This window comes from Amborella trichopoda, chromosome 12 (genome assembly GCF_054954075.1).
Source record: "Amborella trichopoda isolate Santa Cruz 75 chromosome 12, AtrichopodaSantaCruz75HAP2 v2.0, whole genome shotgun sequence".
In the NCBI taxonomy this organism is placed as follows: Eukaryota; Viridiplantae; Streptophyta; class Magnoliopsida; order Amborellales; family Amborellaceae; genus Amborella; species Amborella trichopoda.
In genome coordinates this window covers 3,790,500-3,813,448 of record NC_142347.1, presented here as the reverse complement: position 1 = coordinate 3,813,448, position 22,949 = coordinate 3,790,500, and the positions used below count along the sequence as shown (strand labels likewise).

The following is a 22,949-nucleotide window of genomic DNA, read 5'->3' as shown; positions in this document are numbered from 1 at the left end:
ATAGGATTGTCAAGTAAAGGGTCAGAAATCATTTTTATAATTTGGACTCTATTTTTTAAACTGATTAGCTCATTACAAACTTCATTTATTTCTTGTCATAGTTTAGACAGAGAAGGTTCTTTATTTTGATCTTTTTTATTTTTCACTCTTCGGAGGATATTAGCAAAACTATAATCTTCTCTTGTTCGTACAAGAGGAGGAGAAGTTTTATTTGTTTTAGCCATATTTATGTATTGGACTAACGCCTCTCGTTTAGTGTCGGGATAAGATATTTTATCGATTAGATCTATAATTAGGTTTTCTTCTTTAGTAAGGGTATTACAGAAGCAAGAATTGTTACTATTAGAGTCGAAACTACTAAAAATCAATTCTTCATCTTGAATGTTTCCTGTCAGGATATTCATCTTAGAGTCAGAAGAATTTTCAGAAGATTCATCATTAATTTTTAATATTTCAAACAATTGCTGTTTAATATTAGCATCTATTTGTAGAGAATTTATTTTATTTTTAATTCTACTTTTATTTTTATAGTGTCCAACTTTTCCACAATTATAACAGATTTGAATTTTTCTTTTTCCCTTATAACTAGAAGTATTCTTTGGGGAAATTTTTTTAGAAAATTTGTCTTTGGTAGAATGTTTACTTGGTCCAGTCCTATTGATATATTTTTTATTTTTATATTTTTTCCTGGCAGGGTCTTTAGAAGAAGGAAGGGTATTGTATCCAAATTGTTTACAGAAATCTCCTAATTCTTTATTCCTAGTCATTCTTTGTTTATCTAATTGTCTTTTTAGTTTTAGGTCTGTGCAAAGAGCAAGGCCTTCAGCGCATATTTCTGCAGACAATTCTCCTAATGTATATAGAGAATACGGAATAAGCCCGCCATGTTTATTTTTTAGCCTTGTTTTGACCTTCTCGGCAAAAAGATGAGGTAGTCCGGCTATAAACTTTTCTTTCCAATGATCAGACTTACTATCTTCTCTTGAAAGAAGTCTGGAGAAGAACACATCCTTATACCATTTATAATGGGATAATGTTGGGCGTCTAAGATTGGAAAGCAAGTGTTCCGACCTGGCATCTAATAAGGCTGTGCTTCTCACAAAATGAAGAGTGATGTTATATATGAGTGTATTTACAACATCACTTTCATTATTTATTATATCTTGTCCTAACTCATTTTTAACTGCCCATTGTTTGGTGGCACTGAGTATTTCATTTTTTGTATTTTCTTCCATATGGAAGTCCCACCATCCTCTTAACCATCCGGTAAATCCACAGATTATGACTTTAGCTATTTCTTGGTCTTGATTACCGTTTATTTTACAAGCAGTTGCATGCGTGGTCATATGTTTCATTAGGTCAAGTATTTGATTTTCCGACATTCCATCAATATTCCAATTGACTATAGATCTTCCAGAATAGGATACAGAACTTGTAATTAAGTCTTCTTCAAATTGGAGATCTACAAGGGTAGGCCTTGGATAATACATTCTTGTTTGAGAAAGAGACCTAAACTTTTTCCAATAGTCTATTCTATTTACCTCAAGACTTTCTGTCTTGAAACCTTGTTCCATATTTTCTAGATCACTATTATTATAGACAGGTTCTTCTTGTAGAACCATGGCACCTTCTTCTATAATATTTTTGTTTTTAGGAGTGGTTTAAAAGGCAAAACTTGTTGTCCTTTAGTGCTCGTAGAGGGTTTATAATCTATGACTTTATCTTGAGACTGATTAACTATATTCTCAATCCTAGTTGTCTGTCTGCCAATTGTCTGTAGACAAAGATTGGTGTAATTGTTTTGCTCTATTATATGTGGGATGGCATCTATTTTATGTGTATGGTGATCCTTGACCTTATAAGGTGAAGCTCTAGCTTCTGGTTTATCTTCAGACTTTCCTTTTATTTGAACGCTGCTTTTAGGGGGATGAATAGAATTATGTTATTCTCCTTTAGTAGTATAAAATGTTTGATATGGACTTTCAATTGTATTAATATTAAATTCTGGAATTTTATATCATTTTCGGCAAGGATACATTTTAACCATTCAAAGAATTTTACATTTCTTTTATTTTGTTTTATAAATTTATTGAACATATGTAGGGCATCAAGTAATTTTTGAGGAAATTCTTTTAGATAGCAGTCTCGAATCTCTTTATTTTTTTCTGACAGAAAGTCCTGTTTTATCCATTCTTTATTTATTTTAAATTCTTCTTCAGTCTGAAGGGTAAGAATATTAAAATCTAAATCTATCTGGGGAACTGGTTTCATAAATCCTATAAACTAGTTGCTGGACTTGATTATTTGTTCTAGTTAGTCCATCTACTATTGGTCTTCTATGATTTCGCTCATGCTCTGTTTGTGGAGCAGAGGAAGTAGATGATCTAGAAAGAACTTGTGAGGATCCTTCGGAAGTATTGATCCTAGTTCGTCTAGATGAATTAAACTGTATTTCAATATCCCCATCAGGATATTCTATTATTTGTTCTGGTTGTCGGTTTATAGGTGTTCTAAACTGCTGGTTTTCACAGTGTAGAGACCATTTTTCAGGGAGTCTAATTTGAGACCAGGACACTGTCCTAGGTATTACAGTATTAGATTTTTCTATATTGGTGTGAAACAATATTGTTTGTCCCTTAGTATCCATTTGTAAAGCATTAGGACATGAGGTATTCATGACTTTATAGCAAACCCTATAGACCAAAGCAATATTCTTAGACCCTGAGTCCATATCAAATCCTTGGGTCTTTAAATTTTAGGTCAGAACTTTCAGCAGATTTGGATCAGTTAGGGCTACTGAAAAATTGGGAAAACAGTTAAAATATATTGGTCCATTACACAAGCTAGATTCAATTATTTCTGATAGAGAATCTGAAAATTTATTATGTCGTTCATCTCTTAAACAAAGTAGAACAGAGTTATTTAGACCTATTGTAGTAAGTGGTTTTATTGCTATTTGAACAAGTCCTATATGTAGATATTTATAATCTTTATTTTTATGATCTTGTATCATTCTATTAGAAAGTAGTTGAAAACTATTTTGTTCATTAGTAACTGAAATACTTTCTTCAACAGTTTTTATAGAAAATCCTGTTTTAAATTCAAACGTCCCTTTCTTGTAAACATCGGAAGCTGGGACTTTAGGGATATTCCAATTTTGAATTTGTTTTTCTATATTATTTATGATTACTTCTTCTCTATTTCTTATACGTAGTGTACTAGAAGAAGAGGCTGATCTACTGGATAGTGTTCTAAGGAAGTTTTCCATTTCAGAGAATAAGTTGATTACTGAGTCAATCGGAAACAGTCCCTGTATCTTTCACGGCTCTTCCTGGCCTACTTTGTAGTTCGGGTCACGACGACTTTTAGTATGAATCAGTTCTCTTAATAAAAAACTTTCTTAGTCTTATTAGTCCTTAGGACAGTTTTAGCCTACAGTTCACCACTGTAAATACTATGCTCTGATACCATTTTGCACAGGAACAATCTATCAGATATAATCAGAGATATTTCGACAATATTGCAAATCCAAATAGTATCAAAATACAAATACCTAAAGGAGTAGATATATTAACAATGGTCCAATTAGCATAAACAACATGCCAGTATATATACTCGTATATATCCTAGTATATATCTATATTGAGATAGTATATACTAGAGACTATCTCTAGTATATTGTAGATACTAGAGATATAGTATCTCTAGTATTTACAATATACTAGAGATACTGTATCTCTAGTATCTACAATATATTGTAGATATACTGTATACAATATATTGTAGATATTACTGTATACAATACTAGAGATACAATATATATATATATTGAGATAGTATATACTAGAGACTATCTCTAGTGTATTGTAGATACTAGAGTTACAGTATCTCTAGTATCTACAATATACTAGAGATACTGTATCTCTAGTATCTACAATATATTGTAGATATTAAAAACTACAATTTTTAATAGTTCAAAAATTAAAATTCAAAAACTCAAAATTCAAAATTCAAAATACTATATATATTTTTAATAGTTGAAAAATATATATAATATATATATATATATATATACTGTATCTCTAGTAGAGATATACTGTATCTCTAGTAGAAACCTGGGTTTTTGACATATTGATATATATATATATATATATATATATATATATATATATATATATATATATATATATATATATATATATATATATATATAGTCTCTAGGATATACTATCTCAAGATAGTATATACTATTAAATGAGACTGTACAGTTTATTCCAAATTATATATATATATATATATATACAGTCTCATTTAATAGGATAGTATATACTGTATGTCCTAGTATGTACTAGAGACTGTATATATATATATATATATATATATATATATATATATATATATATATATATATATATATATATATATATTAATAGTACTATGTACTAGAGATACAGTATATGTATATATATTGTATATATATATATATATATATGCATATTGTATACATCAATATGTCAAAAACCCCATCAGGAAAACCCAAGTCTTCTCTTGTCCCAACAAAATAAGATTATAGTTTTCAGGACATCCTTAAAAGGGTTCAAAATAAAACACAGGTAGAAAAAGAACCTGCAATGTCTAAGCTAAAATATGAAATCAATGAGGTTAGAAATGATTTGATAACTCTGAAAGCAAGGGTTCAAATCTTAGAATTAACCCAGTTTCTCCTAGGTCACACTAGGTCGCACGACAATAGGTGCAGGACGTAGGGAGAACAGCGACGAGCGTCGGGCACCCGGAGGAGGCTCGCGGACGGCAATAGGTGTTGCCAAAGCCTTTAGCGGGCGGCGATAGGTATTGCTATCTTCGTTAGACGCACAGTAGAGGAAGACCCCTGCAGGCGACTACAAGCTTCGCCTTCTGGGTTCTTCGCCGAGACGTTAAAGCTACGTCTGTGGGCGGCGATAGGCAGCGCCGTCTACAGACTTCACTGGAAGAAAGAGACAGACAAATAGAAGGGGAGAGGGACTCGTGCACAACCTGTGGGACGCTACTCTCTTCTTATCCCATCGACGCTGCTGCAACCGGTGCTACTCTCTTCTTATCCAACCAGCATTGCTCCAACCAGCGCTACTCCACCCAGCGCTGCTCCTTAAACACGTGCGGCAATGCCTCAGATGGCAATACTCCATATGCCTTTCGCGCGCGACGACAATCCTTATGCCTTCTCGCTTGACATTGCATCTCTCTTTTCACGCGGCGATACTAGCTTGGGAGAAAATTGTGGCCCATACAATGCCCATACCAACAAATCCTTGGACTTTATAAACTCTTTTTCATGGCCATAGGAGACAAAGACTGCTTCAGAGAAACACAAACCTCTAGCTAGAAGAAAGATTGAAAATCATTATTCTAACCCTAAGCCTGAAAAAACTTAGATCATCAGAGATCTGTTGGTCAACATCCGAATCAGAGAGGCAAAGAGGACGCTGGTTCTAATACGGGCGAACCCTCGAAGGCTTGTGAGTCTTGGGCCATGCGGCTCGGTTTGGTATTGTTTCTTCCCCTTTATTTCTTGTTCTTCTTATTGTTTTTATTTTATTTTATTTTGAGTTTTTTTGATTAATTTGCTTGAAAATCTTGTTTTGATGTTTTGGATCATACTTGCTCTGCCACAGATCTGAGAGTGGATCTGCTCGTTTCCACGCAGATCTGACCTCATATGTGAATTCGATTCGTCCCACTTTCTTTACCACATTATTTTTATCAGTTTAAGGTGTCAAAATCCGAAAGATCTTCATCGGAAGATCTATCCGATTTTCATTGTAAACAGTTTGGCTCCCACCGTGGGGCATTTTGAGCTTGATCCAAGCAGCAAAACACGAGTTTTATTCACTGTTTTTACCGTTTTCAGTCATAAAAAAGTCCTAAAAACTGGCTGTGACTAGGACCTAGGGTTTCGATGCTGCGAAACCCTGTCTGTCTTGGGCGACACCACCAGTGCCGCGGAGATCCAGGGCGACACTCCCATGTCGCCCAAATTTATATGTTTCGGAATCTTCTGAAACTTTGCAATATTGTTGTAGGGACTCTCTTGTGACTTCTCAAAAAATTTGAAATCAAAATAAAATTTTTAAAAATACAAAACAAATATTTTACTTAAAACAGGTTTGTTTTATCAAAATTTATAAGAAAAAAATAAAACAAAAATAACAAATAATAATGTTTTTCGGCGACAACAACAGTGTCGCCCAGCCTGTAGGGGCGACACCACCAATGTTGCCCAGTTTTAGAGGTCCCAGAAAAATTTTGGGACCCCACATGCCTCTTCCAAAGACTTTTGGCTTCTTGTTCACCAATTTTTGGCTTAAAAAAAAAAGTTGAAAAAATAAGAAAATATTTTGCTTCAGATAGGTCAGTTTTGTTCCTGCCTTTTTTATTTTATTTTAGTTTGTTAATTTCGACTGAAATCATGTTTCCCTGCTTTCACCATACTTAGTTTAACTGTGTTTCATCAAAGTTAATAATAAAAAAAAATAAAGAAAATATATATTGAGGATTGCTTGCGCCCTCCTTGAACTGTGTCCCATTCAAATCACCCTCGACTCGCACCGCACTCGACTTAACACAGACTGTGCGTGGTTTCACTGTCTTGACTGTACCTTCTTAGGGGTTGCTTACCCCGCCATCTATACAGTGCTTCGAGCAGGCTTCACCTCGAAGTGCGCATCACTAGGCGCGATTAGTGCCAAGCGCTCGCTCTACTTCTTCAATGCATTGTGTGCTTGAAAATTACTTTTGATTGCATGCTTCTTAAAATTGTGGTTCAAAAGGAGTATACTTTTCAAACTACCGCCCTGATAGATTCAGGAGCAGATCTAAATTACATTAATGAAGGATTAGTACCAACTAAATACTTCAGCAAGACTACCCAAATTCTTAATACTGCAGATGGCAGCAAAATGCTTATTAATTATAAACTGTCAGATATTCCAGTATGCAATAATGGTGCTTGTTTCAATTTTCTCTTCCTAATGGTAAAAGGTTTAAGTCAACTTGTTATTTTAGGGATTCCTTTCTTAAACATGCTTTATCCAATTAAGATTGATGATACTGGGATAGAAGCTAGGATTGAAGGGCATAAGGTTAAATGTACCTTTATTGAAAAGCCCGGAGTCCATGAAATCAATGACATTAAAAATAAAATTTCTTCTAGAGAAAAATTTCTTTATTATCTAAAAGAAGAAATAAAATACAAAAATGTGGAAGAAAAATTATCTCTTTCTAAGATACAAAATAAAATTAAATCTCTGAAAAAAGATATGGAGAAAAATATATGTGCAGATATCCCAAATGGTTTTTGGGACAGAAAGCAACATATAGTTGAACTCCCCTTTGAACCAGATTTTCGAGAAGGAAAAATTCCCACTAAAGCAAGACCTATTCAAATGAATAATAGGTTACTCGAGATCTGTAAAAAGGAAATAAAAGAAATATTGGATTAAAAGCTTATCAGGAAAAGCTCATCACCTTGGAGCTGGCCTTCGAAATAGAAAGAGGGCCTCCAAGACTGGTTATAAATTGTAAACCACTCAATAAAGTTTTGAGATGGATCAGATATCCGATCCCAAACAAAAGAGATCTCTTGGATAGACTGGTAAATGCTTGTATATTTTCAAAATTTGATATTAAATTAGGCTACTGGCAAATCCAGATTATTGAAAAGGATAAATATAAAACTGCTTTTAATGTTCCATTTGGACAATTTGAATGGAACGTTATGCCTTTGGGATTAAAAAATGCACCATCCGAATTTCAAAATATCATGAATGAAATTTTCAATCCCTATACTAAATTCATGATTGTTTATATTGATGATGTACTTGTTTTCTCAGAATCAGTTGATCAACATTGGAAACATTTAAGTACATTTGTAAAAGCTATAAAAAATGTTGGCTTAGTAGTTTCCGCAAGGAAATAATTCTATACCAGATAAAAATAAAGTTTTAAGGACACAATATTTTCCAGGGAAGAATCATTCCCATCGATAGAGCAATAGAATTCGCATTTAAATTTCCAGATGTGATTATAGGAAAAAATGAATTACAAAGATTCCTTGGTTGTTTAAATTACATTTCGGACTTATATAAAGATTTGGCCTTAGATGCAAAGCCTTTATTCCAAAGGTTGAAAAAGAATCCTCCAGAATGGACCGAAGAACATACCAAGGCAGTCAGAAAAATCAAAACAAAGGCTAAGGAATTACCATGCCTAGCTCTATCAAGTCCTACAGCATTTAAAATAGTTGAGACAGACGCCTCAGAACAAGGACTTGTTGTTGTTTTAAAACAAAAAATGAATAATCAAGAGCAATTAGTCCGGTTTACCTCTAAAACCTGGAACCCAACTCAACAAAATTATTCAACAGTAAAAAAAGAAATACTTGCGATTGTCCGTGTTGTCATAAAATTTCAAAGTGAACTGCTTAATCAATCTTTCCTTATAAGAACTGACTGTAAAGCAGCCAAGGACATCCTTCAGAAAGATGTAAAAAATCTCGTGTCAAAGCAAACTAGCCACGACCGACAGTTACTGTAGCCACTATCGACAAAGGCACTGTAGCCACTACTGATTGTTACTGTAGCCACTATCGACAAAGCCACTGTGGCCACTACCGAGCCACTACCGACAAAGCCATTGTAGCACCGACACAGCCACTGTGGCCACTAGCCGACAGCCACTGTAGCCACTAGCCGACGGAATCTTTCAATTGTAGAAGATAAGGTGTCCGTGCGGATTTCAAACGTTTTCAAATCCGTTTTATTTCGAAGGCTATAAAGGAGGAGGGCTCCCCTCATTCAAGGCATCCAGAGTTTTCCTGAGTTTGAAGTGCTTTGCTCTCTTCTCTACAGTCCTCTCTCTCTGCTCTCTTCTCTACAGTCCTCTCTCTGCTGTTTACCTAAGTAGTGTTCGCAGCCATCTGGCTTCGTTTCTTCTGTAAAAGTGTAAAAGTCTGAAACTGGTATGTACAACTACTTTTGGAAGGAAGTTCCTGACTACATCCCTTGAGCAACTGAAATTATTTACCAGCTTCTGTATTTGTGAAATGTGAGTGTGCTTTGATTATTGATTTTGATTTATGTTTACTCTGTGAAGTTTATGTTTTTTCTGTGTTATGTTGTTTTATTCCGCTTATATGGTATCAGAGCCATTGCCCTGAGCAGATCAAGCATAGCACTCGTGGGAACTCTCGCTTGTGACTTTTGGGTGCCGAAGCAAGACTCTCTGCCCACTAGTGTAAGGTTACCTGTGTGCTGGGACCCTGTTGGTTTTGATAGGCACCTTTTGTTGGCTGCCTGAGTTGGGTTTGGGGTTGCCGTCGGCCAGATCGGGAATGAAATGTTATCATAGCATTAATAATCAATGATTTGATTATTTATTATTCCAAATCTGGTTCTTAGGGGTATGAACCAGATTTGGAATAATTTGGTTTATTCCAAATTATTGAGATATACAGTCTCTATCCTATTAAATGAGACTATTTATGAAATGAGACTGTACAGCATATACTATCCTATTAAATGAGACTGTACAGTAAATACTATCCTATTAAATGAGATATACAGTATATACTATCTCTAGTATATACTATCTCAAGATAGTATATACTATCCTATTAAATGAGGCTGTTTATTCCAAATTATTGAGATATACTATCTCAAGATAGTATATACTATTAATAAGTTAGTACAGTCTCATTTAATAGGATAGTATATACAGTCTCATTTAATAGTATATAGTCTCTAGTATATACTAGTATATATATATATATATACTGTATATAGTACTATTAAATGACATATTGAGATATACAGTCTCTAGTATATACTAGGATAGTATATATATATATATATATCTCTAGTATATACTAGGATAGTATATATATATATACTGTATCTCTAGTACAATTCAAAAAAAAAAAAAAAAAAAAAAAAAAAAAAAAAATATATATATATATATATATATATATATATATATATATATATATATATATATATATATACTGTATCTCTAGTGGAAAACTGTATCTCTAGTACAATTTCAAAATAACATTAAAAATACCTTTAGATCTTTTTCTACCTGTGTTTTATTTTGAACCCTTTTAAGGATTTCCTGGAAACTATAATCTTCTTTTGTTGGGGTTTTTGACATATTGATGTATTGAACTAAAGCTTCTCTTTTAGCCTCTGGATTTGATATTTTGCCAATGAGATATATATATATATATATATATATATATCATTCGAGCCTTATCCCAACTATTTGGGATCGGCTACATGAATATATATGATAATGATAATGAAGCATCGAAAGAAAAAAAGAAAATGATAATGATACTATAAGTAGTATGCTTATGCTACGATATAAGCTTGCATGAACACTTTGAAGTATCTTCAAGTAATATGTATATATATGGGGAGTGATTTCATGCAACAATTGTAATATAATAAGGAAAACTTCTCCATAGCCCCAATCTTTGGAAACCATTTCTCATGAGACCCAAGGTTTCAGAACCTTTCTTGTGGCATAGGGTCCCAATCTTTTGTGTCTTCCAACCCCCTAGACCCAAATAACCATATTTGACCGCATACTATTGACCTAAACAAATCACAAAATGACACATTTTTCTCTTTCATCTTAATGTCCTCTTTATAACTTCTCTTCATCTCTCTCAAGATGGAGGATAGCATATCTCTCTCTCCTCTCACTCTCAAGATTGAGCAAAATGTCTCTCGCCTCTCTCTCTCTCTCAAGACTGAGCAAAACATCTCTCTCCCTCAAAAAAAAACCCACAGCTCTCAAGCCTTGTGGTCTCTCTCAAAAGCCCCAAATCTCAAACAATGTCTCTCTCTGTCCTCTCTCTCACTCTAAAAAACCCACAGATCTCTCAACCCCTTATTATGGTCTCTCTCAAAATCCCCAACTCTCAATGTTTATCTCTCCCCTCTCTCTCTCTCTCTCAAAAATCCACATAGCATCCTCTGCTCAACTTCTTGGGATCTTTCTAGCCCCTCTTGCCACCTCTACAAGTAAAAGAGCCAATGATCCAACATCAAGAGCAGGTAAAGAAAGCAAATTTATTACCGCAAGATTAAGAATGGCTGCAAATTGATAGAGGCCCTCAGTGCTTGATCTTGTGCCCTCTGCTCCTGCAGCAATAATAGCTACATGCCCTGAAACCTTACTTGCTGATTTTGAAAAATTGAAAAAGGTATGTTTCAAACTATCCAACACATTCATAGAAAGACCCCAAAACTCCCTGCTAGCATAGACCGTAGCCTCAGTGAGATTCCTGGGTTTCAGCTTTGAAACTCTAAAAGTAGCATACAAGTGCAATCCTTCTGGTTCCATTTGAATTAAAATCTAGGGTGACCCCAATTTCCAAAATCTCATTTTCTCTCTGTACCTTTATCGCGACACTCCTATCAGGGCTTTTCTTTATCATGTCAACAACCTTAAAAACAGTGAAAGTGGATTTGGACAAAGAATTACCATTTACACTAAGAATTATATCCCTAGAGCATAATCCTTCAACAAATTCTGATATAATTAGTACCCTATCCATAATTGGTCTATTCTTTAACAAATGCTTATCATCAACTAGGATATCACTCTCGGGATCATTGTCTGGAAAACCCACAAAACCACTTAGAGGAAAGGCCCTGATAGAGAACTCGACATTCTTGGCATTGAATTTCGCTAACATCGGATTGAAACCCACAACAAATATACTCACATGGATTCCTTGAAGATATGCAGCCAAGAAATGGCCACTCTCATGGACTATGATAATGGTTGCCAAGACTGCAACTGCTTCAAGAGCAGATTGGGGTTCCTCTAAGCTTCCCAGAGAGAGGCCTGCAATGGCGGAGGGCCTCAAATCTATGTTGCACAGGAAGAAGGAATGGGAGTTGAGAAGAGGAATTTGGGCTTTTGAGGCAATTCTGAAACTGATTTTGCAGAAGAGAGCTTCACGAATGAGAAGCCAGAACTTGGCCTTGAGAGAGAGAGAGGGAGAGGAGAGAGAGACGTTATTCTCTCTCTTAAGAGAGAGACGGAGAGAAGTCAGTAGAGAAAGAGGGGCCCAAGGTTTGAGAGAAAAAGGTGCCATTTTCTGATTTATTTGGGTCAATAATATGTGGTCAATGGGGTTTATTTGAGTCTAGGGGGTTGAAAGATACAAAAGATTGGAACCCTATGCCGTAAGAAAGGTTTTTAAACCTTGGGTCCTCTGAGAAATTGGTTCCAAAAATAAGGGGTATAGAGAAATTTTCCCTATAATGAAACAATCTTCAAAAAGCATGCTAGGGCCATTTGTTTGACCCCAATTTTTAAATATACTCTTTTCATTCCCATAAACAATCATAAAAAGCAAAACTAAATACACAACCTAGTAAGTGTTTTTTTAACCCAATTAACATAGGCCGTCTATTTTGATTAGATGCTTAGATTTGGGCCTTGGAAGGATTTTTCAATTTTGAAAATTTTTAGATGGCTTTATTATGAATAGATGAACAATATTAAAAAAAAAAAGATTTTAGATTTGTAAAGTTCTAGATCTTGAAATTCACCAAATGGATGGTCTAGATTCATTATTAGATGGGGACCCATTTTGACCATACATAGGGTGCAAATTGAATTTCTTAGGGATTGACTACTGGGATGAAGAGAGGGTGTGTGCAATTTTGGGTTCATGCATATGCTACAAACATTTTTTTCTAGAAGGTGTGGTTTTATTATATCACAATGACTTGGTAACATGAAATCATTCTCCTAAAAAGAAGGTGTGGTTTTATTATATCACAATGACTTGGTAACATGAAATCACTCTCCTACACACACACACATACACACACACACACACACGCACACACACACACACACGCACGCCCCCACGCACGTGCACACACACCCAATGGGTTTTGTCTAACAGTAAGACCCCATGAAATCCTATAAGCTACATATGGGAAGGGGTGTGAAATGCTAAAATTACTCTAGTTGCTCATTTCTTAATCCTATTTCTATAAAATGAATAAAGGTATTTTTTTCATTAGTAAGGGTAATGATAATATTTGCACTAAATGACAAAGGGTATGTTTGTAATCTCGAGAAGGGCATATTTGAAATGTTCACTAAAGGACAAAGGATTTTGTGTAATGAAGTACTTGCAACTTCACTTCATAATTACCTCTAGTCTTTTAGTGAAAATATCAACAATACCCTCTCTAATGACAAAATTGCGCTTATTTATTTTAAATCCATTGAATAATTTAAAGGACAACTATGGTGCTTTAACAATTCACACCCCTTTCTAAACGTAACTTATAGAATTCTATAAGGTGTTACCGATAGAAAAATCCATATATATATGAAAAATCCATATTTGTATATATATGGTTAACACCCTACAAAATCCTACAGGTTACATTTAGAATGGGGTGTAAATTGTTATTACTCTAGTTGTTGTTTTAATTATTCAATATTCTTAAAATGAGTAAGGGCATTTTTGTCATTAAAAATGATACTGTTGATATTGTCACTAAAAGACAAGGGTAATTATGGAGTGAATTTCTAGGTATTTTATCAATATGAATGGCCTTATCTTCTAATGAATATTTCTCTTCTAATGAATATTTCAAATATATCATTATTGAGATAACAAACTTACCTTTTGTCTTTTAGTATAAATATCAATGCCACCCAAGGTTCAAAAACATGGATTAATTTTTGGCAAATTGAACAAAATACCCCAAAATTTCTCAGGGGTATTTTGGTCAAGTTATTGTTTGAGAATTATTTTTTTAATATTCTTATTAGGTGCCCTTATGAGAAAAATGAACTCCTAAAATTTCATGTGATTTGGATTTGTAGAAAAATATTGAAATTATATTACAAAATGAGGTTGTGACCATCAGATCAACCTAGATGGTTGGGTTAACACTGTAGCTATCAGCTAGTGGGCTAACCTCAAATTCTCATTATATATATATATATATATATAGATGGAGAGAGAGAGAGAGAGAGAGAGAGAGAGAGAGAGAGAGAGAGAGATGCGCAACCCCTCCCAATATTTTGGTTTTAAGGGTATATTTTTAGTGCCATTTTTGGGGATGTTCCTAAAACACTGGATCGAAGATTTTGGGAACATCTGAATCTAAGATGCACAATCCAATTACTTCACTCGTCAAGAGACCATTTTTATGGATTTTTCTGAAATTTTTTCCATGGGGACATTTTCCAGGATTGAGGATGTGTTTGCAAAAATTGGCCCTAAAAAATCATGTAACACCAAAAATGGGGGATAGGCAAACTTGGACACTGTCAGCTTATAGGCTAATATGCATACTCAAATACATATAGAAGGGAAAAACAGGGAAAAATAATAAAGAAGGTGACAATATATTAATAAAATAGTTTAGTTACAAAAAATGCTCACTAAAATTGAGGTTTTTAACGACATCCCACAGGCTGGGTGTTTCTATACAACAAAACAAAAAGAGGGGGAAGAGAGAAAAACGAATAAAGTGAGGGGTGGGTTAGAGTTGTGGGCTGGTGGAAGGAGAGAGGAAAGAGTGGGTACTTGTAGATAAAAATAAAGGGGGAGGGAGAGAAAGCGCCATCAAAAGCTGCAGTCGAAAATTATGCGCTAACCAAAGATGTACTCAGTCAAAAAAATGTGTTCTAACAAAAAATGTTGGCAATCAAAATGTATGCGCTGACAGAAAAATGTGTGCAGTAAAAATATAGTGCTATACAAAGAAGAAAAAGAGAGGGAAATGAGGGAGACCTGATAGGAAAAGAATGAATGGGTGACCCACAGATGGGTGCTTAGCGATGTAGGGGGAGAGAGGGGCACCCACAAGAAAAAGAGGGAGCTGAAAGACGGGTAGTCCACAAACTGGTTGATAGGGCTCATGTAGCTGGTCTTCTCAGTAAAGAGGTATTGAACCACCTGCAAAAACGTAGAGAGAGGGGAGAATAGGGAAGGTAGACACTAGAGAGCAAGGAGGGGAAGGGAGAAAAACAGGGAAAAATGAAAATCACAATAATGCACTCACCCTTGTCGGTAAATGTGGGCCGTCCAGATCGTGCAATCTAGGTTGTGCGGCCTATATTATTTCATAGGCTGGCCGACCTATATAATGATTTTTGAAAATTATATTAATAAAATCTTGTTGCTGGAATAACAGGGTTATTCATAAAAAAAATTTAACTAGGGTTAGAAGTGAGTATGAGCCTTTTTGGAGTTCAATTTTTTTTTCTTCTCTCTCATGTATTCTCTATTTTTATTAGATGCTTTTTGAGTGGTTTTTGATGGTTTTAACTTTCCAATGTATGGGGACTTGGTGAGGGGTCATTAAAAGCTTCTAGACCTAGGAACAGGGTCTATAAAGGAATTATATGTTCTAAGAGAAACCCCATTGGGTTGCTTATACTTTTGTGTTCCTCTCCTCGGTCTTCCTGGTTTGCATCACTTGGTATCGGAGAAGGCTTTGGGATGCTGAATCCACTGAGTTACTTGTGTCGGCATTTAAGAAGAGGCTATGGTTCTCATGGTCCCGTTGCCAACAATGAGCCAACATGGGAAGAATTTCAGGAGCTAAGGAGAGGAATTGGTGCCAGTGCTTATGCATCAAGGACAATTTGTGCGTGATTCGGATAGCCGTGAGAATGACAAATCCATTGCTACATATGGAAACCTCTTCAAACAATGCGTGGGGAGGCGACGGATTGCACTGCTGCTTGTTCAAGCCTTCAAAGGTGAGGATAAGGGAATCATGAATTCCATGTTGATGTGGTCTTTCTAGAACAGAATTCGAAGCGCCAGTTATTGTCATAGTTCGTGATCCTACATATGACGAGGTCTAGATGAACTGAATGATGAAGTGGAGATGGGAGGTGGTAAACCCAGATATAAGGAGGCGGGTGAGAATCTTCCCTCCTTGAACATTCTTCACATAAAACCGTGAACATGGAGCTGCATTGGTAGTCAGAAATCAAGAACTGCCAACCCCACACTGTGGTCTTTGGAGTCCTTTATGAAATAAAAAGATTTGATATCAGAAAACAATTTTTTTTTTGAGGAAAAGTTCACTAATATCAGAAAACAAGTCTTAATATTGCAATGGAAGTTGAGGGAAAGATAAGTATGGCATCTCAGTATTGCTATATGATGGTGAGTTGGACAATCTAGAGCCTAAGATATTCCAGATTGACCCCAGAGTGGGCTACTACCAAAATAGGATTTCACCAGATAACATTGGATGATTGCACTAGGACTAGAAAAGTGGTTCCAAAAAGTTGAATACAGAAAACATTTCTCAAAAAAAAGAAAAAAGAAAAAAAGAAGGTTAAATACAGAAACTTGATGAAGAGGTTGCAGAATGGTGATGAGTTCTTTTCAAATGGGGGAGGATTGATGAACTTTGAAAATTATTTTAGTAATTGTTTTTGGCTAGAATTCAGGGTTATATTTGCAAAAAGACTAGGTATTGGTAGTTTAGGACGAGAAAATTAGTCTTTTTGGAGTTTGGGTTCTGTTGTGTTTCTTTCCCATGTGTTAGTCTATTTTCAGTAGATACTTTTGGGTGATTTTAGATGGCTTTAGCTTTTTAATGTGTTGAAACTTGGTGAGGGGATCATTAGAAGCATCTAGACTAAGGAAAGGGGTTTATAGAAGGTCTTTTATGTGGACTGAAAGTATGGTAGCGAATTTGATTTGGATCAGAGGATCTATTGGGTTGCTTCTTCTTTGTATTCCTCTCCTCTTTTTGGTTTTCATCAATATAAGAAAGAAATTGAATAGAAAATTAGTTGCTGGAACATTGCTCAGTGATATTGTTTCCCTGATAAATGCTAGTATTGTAGCATTTTATATTTCGATCTCCTACTTCTAGGTTTTGTAGTGTCTTATTCTGTTTCATGCAGAGGATCCAAGGATGATCAACCCCTGTCATTTCGTACCGCTACAGCAAAGGTATTTCATTTATTAAAAATTTGCAAGCATGACTAATGTTAGTTTCTTTTTCCCATGGCAACTTGAAAGGCCAAATTGTTAGACTCTTAGGTTGTCATACTTGGTTTCTTAAAAGTCTCTTACATTCTTGGTGTCTAAAAAGTCTTAATTCTGCCTTGCAGTCTGTCTATGAGTGGATTGTTAAGCCCCAAACCGTTGTTAAGACCAATGAGATGTTCCTTCCTGGTCGAATGGCATTTGTCTTTGACATGGTAAGATTCTTCTATTATCACCTTATTCTTGAACCTTGTACCTTCTTTCTTGTTTCGCCTCATTCCATTATATTCTAGCGTTGGATACTTACCAACATGCTCCATTATAAAAGCAATGCATATTTACGTCTATTTTGGCTGGGGTTCCTTTAATCTATTTACGTTGTTATACATGAGAGAAGGCTTGAACTTTCTTGATGATTTCTTCTGTATAAGTTCGTCAGAAATATACAGGATGTATCCACTGAAGACTAAAGTTCTGGCATTTGCCCAGTACTTGTCAGGAAGTTATCAACATTTTAGTTTCTGCTGTTCTTCTTCACTTTTTCTTTTTAATTTTTTTTTTTTTATCTTTCAGTTTGGCAAAAAAAGGTTTTTGATTGGATTTGGTCTTCAGCAACTTGTACATATTTCTTTGACTCTCTCTCCCTCCCCCCGCCTCTTCTCTCTCTCCTCTCTTTCTCTCTCTCTCTCTCTCTCTCTTGGTTGGAATATGGTTATTTTTATTTTTAAGAAACTTAAAATGAGGTTGAAAGTACTGGTGATTTCTTTTGTTCTGATTTCCCTTGGTTCATATAGATGCACTAAATGGGCACAGATACTTGGAGTAGGGATGTGGCTATGCATTTCCCAAAATCTAGGACATTTTTATGGCCATGAATATCCTGTCTGACAAATTGATGAATATGTAACATAAGTTGAGTAAAGCATAAAGATGTTTATTGACACATTGATACATGTGGATATCATGTCATAATGCATGATCTATATTTTATTCTCTGATTGTCTCCTTTTTTTTTGGGTGAAATGATGACATTGTATTACTGGAATCAGCTGGTCACAAAAAATTGTGGCAACCCACACTCTGGGAGCTCACAAGTTAGAAAGGCTATACAAAAATGGTGTCTATGAGAACACATTATACATGTCTAAAGATACTAAAAGAAAACCAAATCATCTCAAAAAAACTGGAACCTGACTAAAAATTGTACTGAAAGGGTTTCAGTATGATTGGCCACTCTAGCTCCTTCATGGGCATCCGCGCTAGAGTTGGCCTCTCGCCATGTATGTTGATAGGAGGTGTGAATATGGCTGCAAAGGAAGGAAATATGCTAAAAAATATGTTCGAGTTGCCAAGGACAAGAGGAGGCCCTAGAAGCCCATGCTATAACATATTTGGATCCCCTACAGTAGCCAACTGATTCCCCCAATCATGATTGAATCTCTTAATACCCTCAAGGTAAGGAGGCTGTTGTGATTGTGGTCTTTGAAGAGACCCCCAAAGCCAGCAGGATTGGGGGAGCAACCGTCGAAATTGAGCTTGATTTGGCCAATGTTGGGGGATCCCCAAAGGGAGGAGCGAGGAATTTGAGGAGGCCTGACCTCCACAAGCTCGATTCATTAAGGAAATGAGATGTGGAAAAGTTTTCGAAAGTTTTATGTTGCTTGGCCCAAGAAATCGTCAATACTTTGACCCATTCAAGAAGAGCCCCTGCATCGGCACATTTTTTTAAAAAATACGGCATTTCTTTCTGCCCAAATGACCCAAATTATCGCTGCCATCAACACTCACTGAAGAAAGTTCCAACTGCAGGTAATGGTGGTGAGGAAAAGGCTTGGAGTAGCTGCAACATTGATTGGCGTAACACCCACTTCAACTGAAAGGTTTGAAGCATTTCAGCCAACAAATTTATAGGCAATTCGCAGTGAAGGTGGGTAGTAGTTTCCTCCTCCACTGTTTTGTGCATGATGCATTTTCTTGGAAGAGAGAAGCCTCTTCATTGTAGTTGGTCTACAGTGACTGCTTTCATGAGAATCGCAATCTGGCATAAAATTTGGATTTTATGCGGTTAAAGAGTTCGGCCAGCCTCTTCTTGTTTCGTCTGTGGAGGAAGGGGGACATGGTAAAAAGAGGAGACCGTGAATACCCCAGATTGTGAAGGGGACCAATGATTTTGTTGGTTGGAGATAAATAGATTGGATGAAGGCCAGGAAGGAAGCAAATTCCAGGATTTCCTGGTCTAAAAGAGCCCTTCAAAGTTTGGGCATAACTCTTTTGAGGCCCCTAGGTCATCAAATGACATGCTACAGTAACTTCTCTGTTAGAGGACAGCAGGAAGTGTATGGAATCTTGTCTGTAGGGGGGTGTTCCCGTTCCATACATCAGACCAGAATCTGGCCGTATTGCCTCTTCGTGGTCTGAACCGATTATTGGCTTTGAAGAGGTTGAGGCTTAACAAGGTCGCCCAATGCCCCAAGACGTACAGGGGGAGTTAGCAGTGGGCAGCCATAGGGCTGAATCAATGTGGTACTTGTGTCTCACTACCTACTGCTGCGAATGGTTTTCTTGAGTGGTGACAGTGCCATGTTGCAATTTCTAATTTTGCGGATGCAAAGGCAACCCTTAGATTTTGGGAGACACACTGTGTTCCAAGCAATGAGGTTGAATTTGCAGCAATCTCCTGTTCCCAATTGTAGGAATTGTCTCATGACTTTTTTTGAACGGGTAGCTAAGAGGCTGGGATATGGATGAGTGACATTTGATATATTGGTAGGTTCAAGAGGGTAGCCTTGATAAGAGTAACTCGGCCTTGCTAGAGAGAGAAATCTGCCTTTCAAGTCTTGATCCATATTTTATTCATATTATATATTTTTTGTTTATATTGTTTTATATTTACTTTTGTCCTAGGATCATCTGTTTTCTTATCTGTTTGTTGAGACTAGTATACTAAGTGGTGATACCTTGTTATAGAACTCGTGCTGCATCCAAATATCAGACAGAGTCGACGAATGAATCAGGTTCATTACCAATAGGAGTATCTGGCCAATGCAGCTACCAAAGTTTCAGTGATGCTATGTGCTTTTTTGAATCTCCCGTGAACTTTTTATTACTATTTATAGGGAATAAGTTTCACCCATTGGATCTTGAAAAATTGGAATTTTATCCACTCGTATATTAAATTTTGCACTCAATTAGCCACATAGCACGCACTCTCTCTCTTCTCAAAACCCAAACCGTAAAAGAAAGAAATACAGCTCCCTCCTGAAGCCCTTAGTTGCCATGGTTGCGACTCGGATTTTTTCTCTCTTCTTCATCGTGGCCCTCCTCTCTCTCTTTAACGCCCATGCCCTCGCCTCCCCTCCCACCACCACATCTGTAGCTACTCCAACGTGGGTGCTACACTGCCCACAATCTCTACACCACCCATCACTACTACACCACCCACCATCGTTGCTACACCGCACGATGTTGCTACTCTACCCGTAGTAGCTGCCCCACCCCCTACCACTCCCCCCACAGTCACTACAACACCTTCTGCTGGACCACCCATTAATTCATCACCGCTTGCACCTTCGCACCCTGACTGCCGAGCCCACTACTGCTCCAACAATCGGTGAGGCACCAAGCGCCGCTGAGCAGGCCCCACCGCCGCATCATCAAGTCCCATTTGCGACACTGGAAGCCTCGACAATAGTGCTTTCTCCAATGTGGCTTTCAAGGCCTTGGTTTTGGGGGCTATTAGCGCTATTCCCTTTTATTCTAAGGAGGCGCAGTGCCCCCATTTTCTACTTGCATTTTCTTTCAGTTTTCTCTTACCCTTTTCCTTTTTACTATTTGGGTTTGTGGGTTTTAATTTTTTTTATCTCTTTCTTTGGTTCTACTTTTGTTCATTGTTGCTGATGAGGGGATCATCATCATCATTATCATCAGGGCATTTTTTCAACTATTTGGGGTCGGCTACATGAATCCTGGTTAGCCATTTTGCTCTATTAGGAGCCTACCTTCAGTGAGGCCATAAGTCCCCATCTCTTTTCTCTCTACTTCCAACGATGTTCTTATGGGCTTACCCTTTGCCCTTTTTGGGCCTACCTTTTGCCCTTGTTGGGCCTACCTTTTGCCCTTGTTGGGCCTACCCTTAACAGGTGTTGTAATGGATTTGCGATTCACATGGCCAGCCACCTAAGTCTACTTTCTCTCATCTTATCGTCTATTAGAGCCACACCTAAGTATTTCCGAATGTATTCATTTCAAATTCTATCCCTTCTTGTCTTGCCACACATCCATCTCAACATCCTCATCTTAGCTACACTCATCCTATGGGTATGTTGTTTCTTGACCGTCCAGCATTCTGCCTCATAAAGCAAAGCTTGTCTCATAGCTGTCCTATAGAACTTTCTTTTCAGCTTTATTGGTATATGGCAAACACATAAAACTCCGGTTGCACATCTCCACTTCACCCACCTAGCTCTAATTCTATATGTGACATCTTCTTCAATCTCTCCATTTTTGTGGATCTCGACCCAAGATATCAAAAGTTCGATCCTTTCGATATTTCTTGGCCGTTAATCTTAACTACTTCCTCGTCTCTCAACTTTTTTTAAAAAAAACTATTTCCTCATCTCTATTCCTATTACTAAACTTGCATTCCATATACTCTATCTTGGTTCGGCTAATTTTAGAATCTTTAGATGCTCGAGCATCTCTCGAAAGTTATAACTTTGTGTTAAAGCCACTTCCTGTCTCATTGATCAAAACTATGTCATTTAGAAACAACATACACTACATTATAGGTGCCTAGTTAAGTCGTCCATAACTAACACAAGGGCGATTCGTGTAATTCGTTTGTTTCGGTGCCTAATTAAGTCATCCATAACATACACCACACACCACGGTACCCCATCTTGCTGATGAGAGGATGATTCGTGTATTTCTTTTGTTTCGTCGAGGGCCCTTCTTTTGTATTAGGGTGGAGGATGAGGAGTAGGAGGTGGTGGTTATTTTCTTATGAGCTTTATTTCTCTCTCACATTATTATTGGTTCTTCTTTTTCTTCTTCCTCTGTATCATTTGGTGTAACATGAATAAGTGACCTTACATTGTTCCAAAAAATAAAAAGAAAAACAAATTTGCACCTCATTCGATCTTCTGCAACGTCTTCCCTTTGACATATTTGCAACTTTGTCTATTGCCGGATTGTTGAAAGTAATGTTCTTAACGCCAACCTTTCTTCTACTTGGCTTCACGGCGCAACAAAATTATTTATGAACCTAACTAGTCTAGGTAAGCATCCATTTTTTATTATAATGAACTTATAATTTTGTCTTTTATGCAACCTCCCATACTTTATGTTTGATTATATGTGATACATTGGCAGCTCAAAGGTCAAATGCAATGTCTTTTCTTCTCCATTGACAACTTACCATCAGCTATGTAGTCGGTTCGATTATCTATGTTGACTGGCGCAATATTACTCTAAGCTGATCGCTTGAAATCCTCACCAAATAACATCTTTGGATCCATAATCTAATCAGATGCATCAATGGACTTTGTGGTAACTGTTATGGGCCCCATGTCCATTAAAGAAACCTGCAATAATTATTATGGGCCTCACGCCCATTATGGAAACCTGGATGCGGTGATAATCTATACAATATCCTACCATATTTGGGTGATTTCTTGCTGTAACAACCTTGTAACAGTCGTGCATAACGGTTCTAACTCCTATGCATTTTTTTTTTTTTCTGAGGAAAGGTTAACTTTTCTAACTCCTATGCAAGTTGATCTACCTATATTGTAACTTTGATAGGGATCTGTGTATATATAGGGCAAATGGCCCCATGATTTGTGTATAGTGAAAAAGACTTCTATCTATTTTCTATCCT

General features: G+C 36.5%; 1 protein-coding gene and 1 pseudogene across 4 annotated transcripts in view; one reads left to right on the top strand and one right to left on the bottom strand.

Annotated features, from left to right (window-relative positions):
• The window catches only part of SMU2 (RED family protein), a 51,163-nt gene that overhangs the window by 13,306 nt on the left and 14,908 nt on the right, over positions 1-22,949 (top strand). For all 3 annotated transcript variants that reach the window (XM_088854420.1, XM_006843766.4, XM_011624810.3), the window contains exons 5-6: positions 16,987-17,035; positions 17,197-17,286. In XM_088854420.1, coding sequence (XP_088710546.1) covers positions 16,987-17,035; positions 17,197-17,286 — 139 coding nt within the window. The remainder of the gene's footprint in view (positions 1-16,986; positions 17,036-17,196; positions 17,287-22,949) is intronic.
• LOC148779364 (membrane metalloprotease ARASP, chloroplastic pseudogene) lies at positions 11,044-14,073 on the bottom strand (annotated as a pseudogene). The gene has a single exon (XR_016046163.1). The product of XR_016046163.1 is annotated as a membrane metalloprotease ARASP, chloroplastic pseudogene (transcript).